This window comes from Pteropus medius, unplaced genomic scaffold (genome assembly GCF_902729225.1).
Source record: "Pteropus medius unplaced genomic scaffold, Ma_sr-lr_union100, whole genome shotgun sequence".
NCBI lineage: Eukaryota > Metazoa > Chordata > Mammalia > Chiroptera > Pteropodidae > Pteropus > Pteropus medius.
This window is the reverse complement of record NW_024351719.1, coordinates 1-599: the sequence shown is the minus strand read 5'-3', so window position 1 is coordinate 599 and position 599 is coordinate 1. Positions and strand designations below refer to the sequence as shown.

Sequence of the window (599 nt, the reverse complement as noted above, 5' to 3'; positions counted from 1 at the left end):
AATCTATCATGCCATGAATTCATAGGAAATGGGCTCCAGCAGCTCAGGCTCCTTCCCATTTGTTCTCACACAGTGAGCTACTCTGGGTGGAGCTGGGTGGAGTTTGTTCTCACACAGTGAGCTACTCTGGGTGGAGCTGGGTGGAGCTGGGTGGAGCAGGCTGGCGCTTCAGCTGAACCCAGGTACCTTTCGCTTTGGCTTCCTTCTTTTTTCCATCATTTTCCTTCATACGTTTCAGGAAGCGATCTTGGCTCTTAGAGTGCTTAATATGCTCAATGCGTACATTAATTCTCTTGGCAAGAATCTTGCCCTTAACTTGTTTGTTTACAACAATGCCAACTGCATGCTGGGTAGTAACATTGTAAACTCTTCCAGTTTTGCCATGGTAGTTTTTGCGGGACATTCCTTTTTGAACAGTGCTCACTCCCTTGATGGCTACTATATCACCTTTCTTATAGGTTTGCATGTATGTAGCCAAAAGAACAGCTCCATGCTTTCTAAAAGGCCTAGAGAACATATAACAGGTGCCTCTCCTCTTTCCCGTTGTGTTGGTCATTTCGGCTAATTACTGGAAGATGGCGATTCCAACTGAAAAAAAA

The 599-nt window shown here is 45.1% G+C and overlaps 1 protein-coding gene across 1 annotated transcript; it reads right to left on the bottom strand.

The window, feature by feature from the left end:
- On the bottom strand, positions 1–580 carry LOC120587408 (60S ribosomal protein L21-like). The gene is made up of 2 exons (XM_039844142.1): positions 148–580; positions 1–92 (listed from the first exon to the last, which is right to left on the bottom strand). The coding sequence occupies exons 1-2, from the start codon at positions 554–556 to the stop codon at positions 7–9; spliced, it is 495 nt and encodes a 164-aa protein (XP_039700076.1). The 5' UTR covers positions 557–580; the 3' UTR covers positions 1–6.
- Between the last annotated feature and the right edge of the window lie 19 nt (positions 581–599).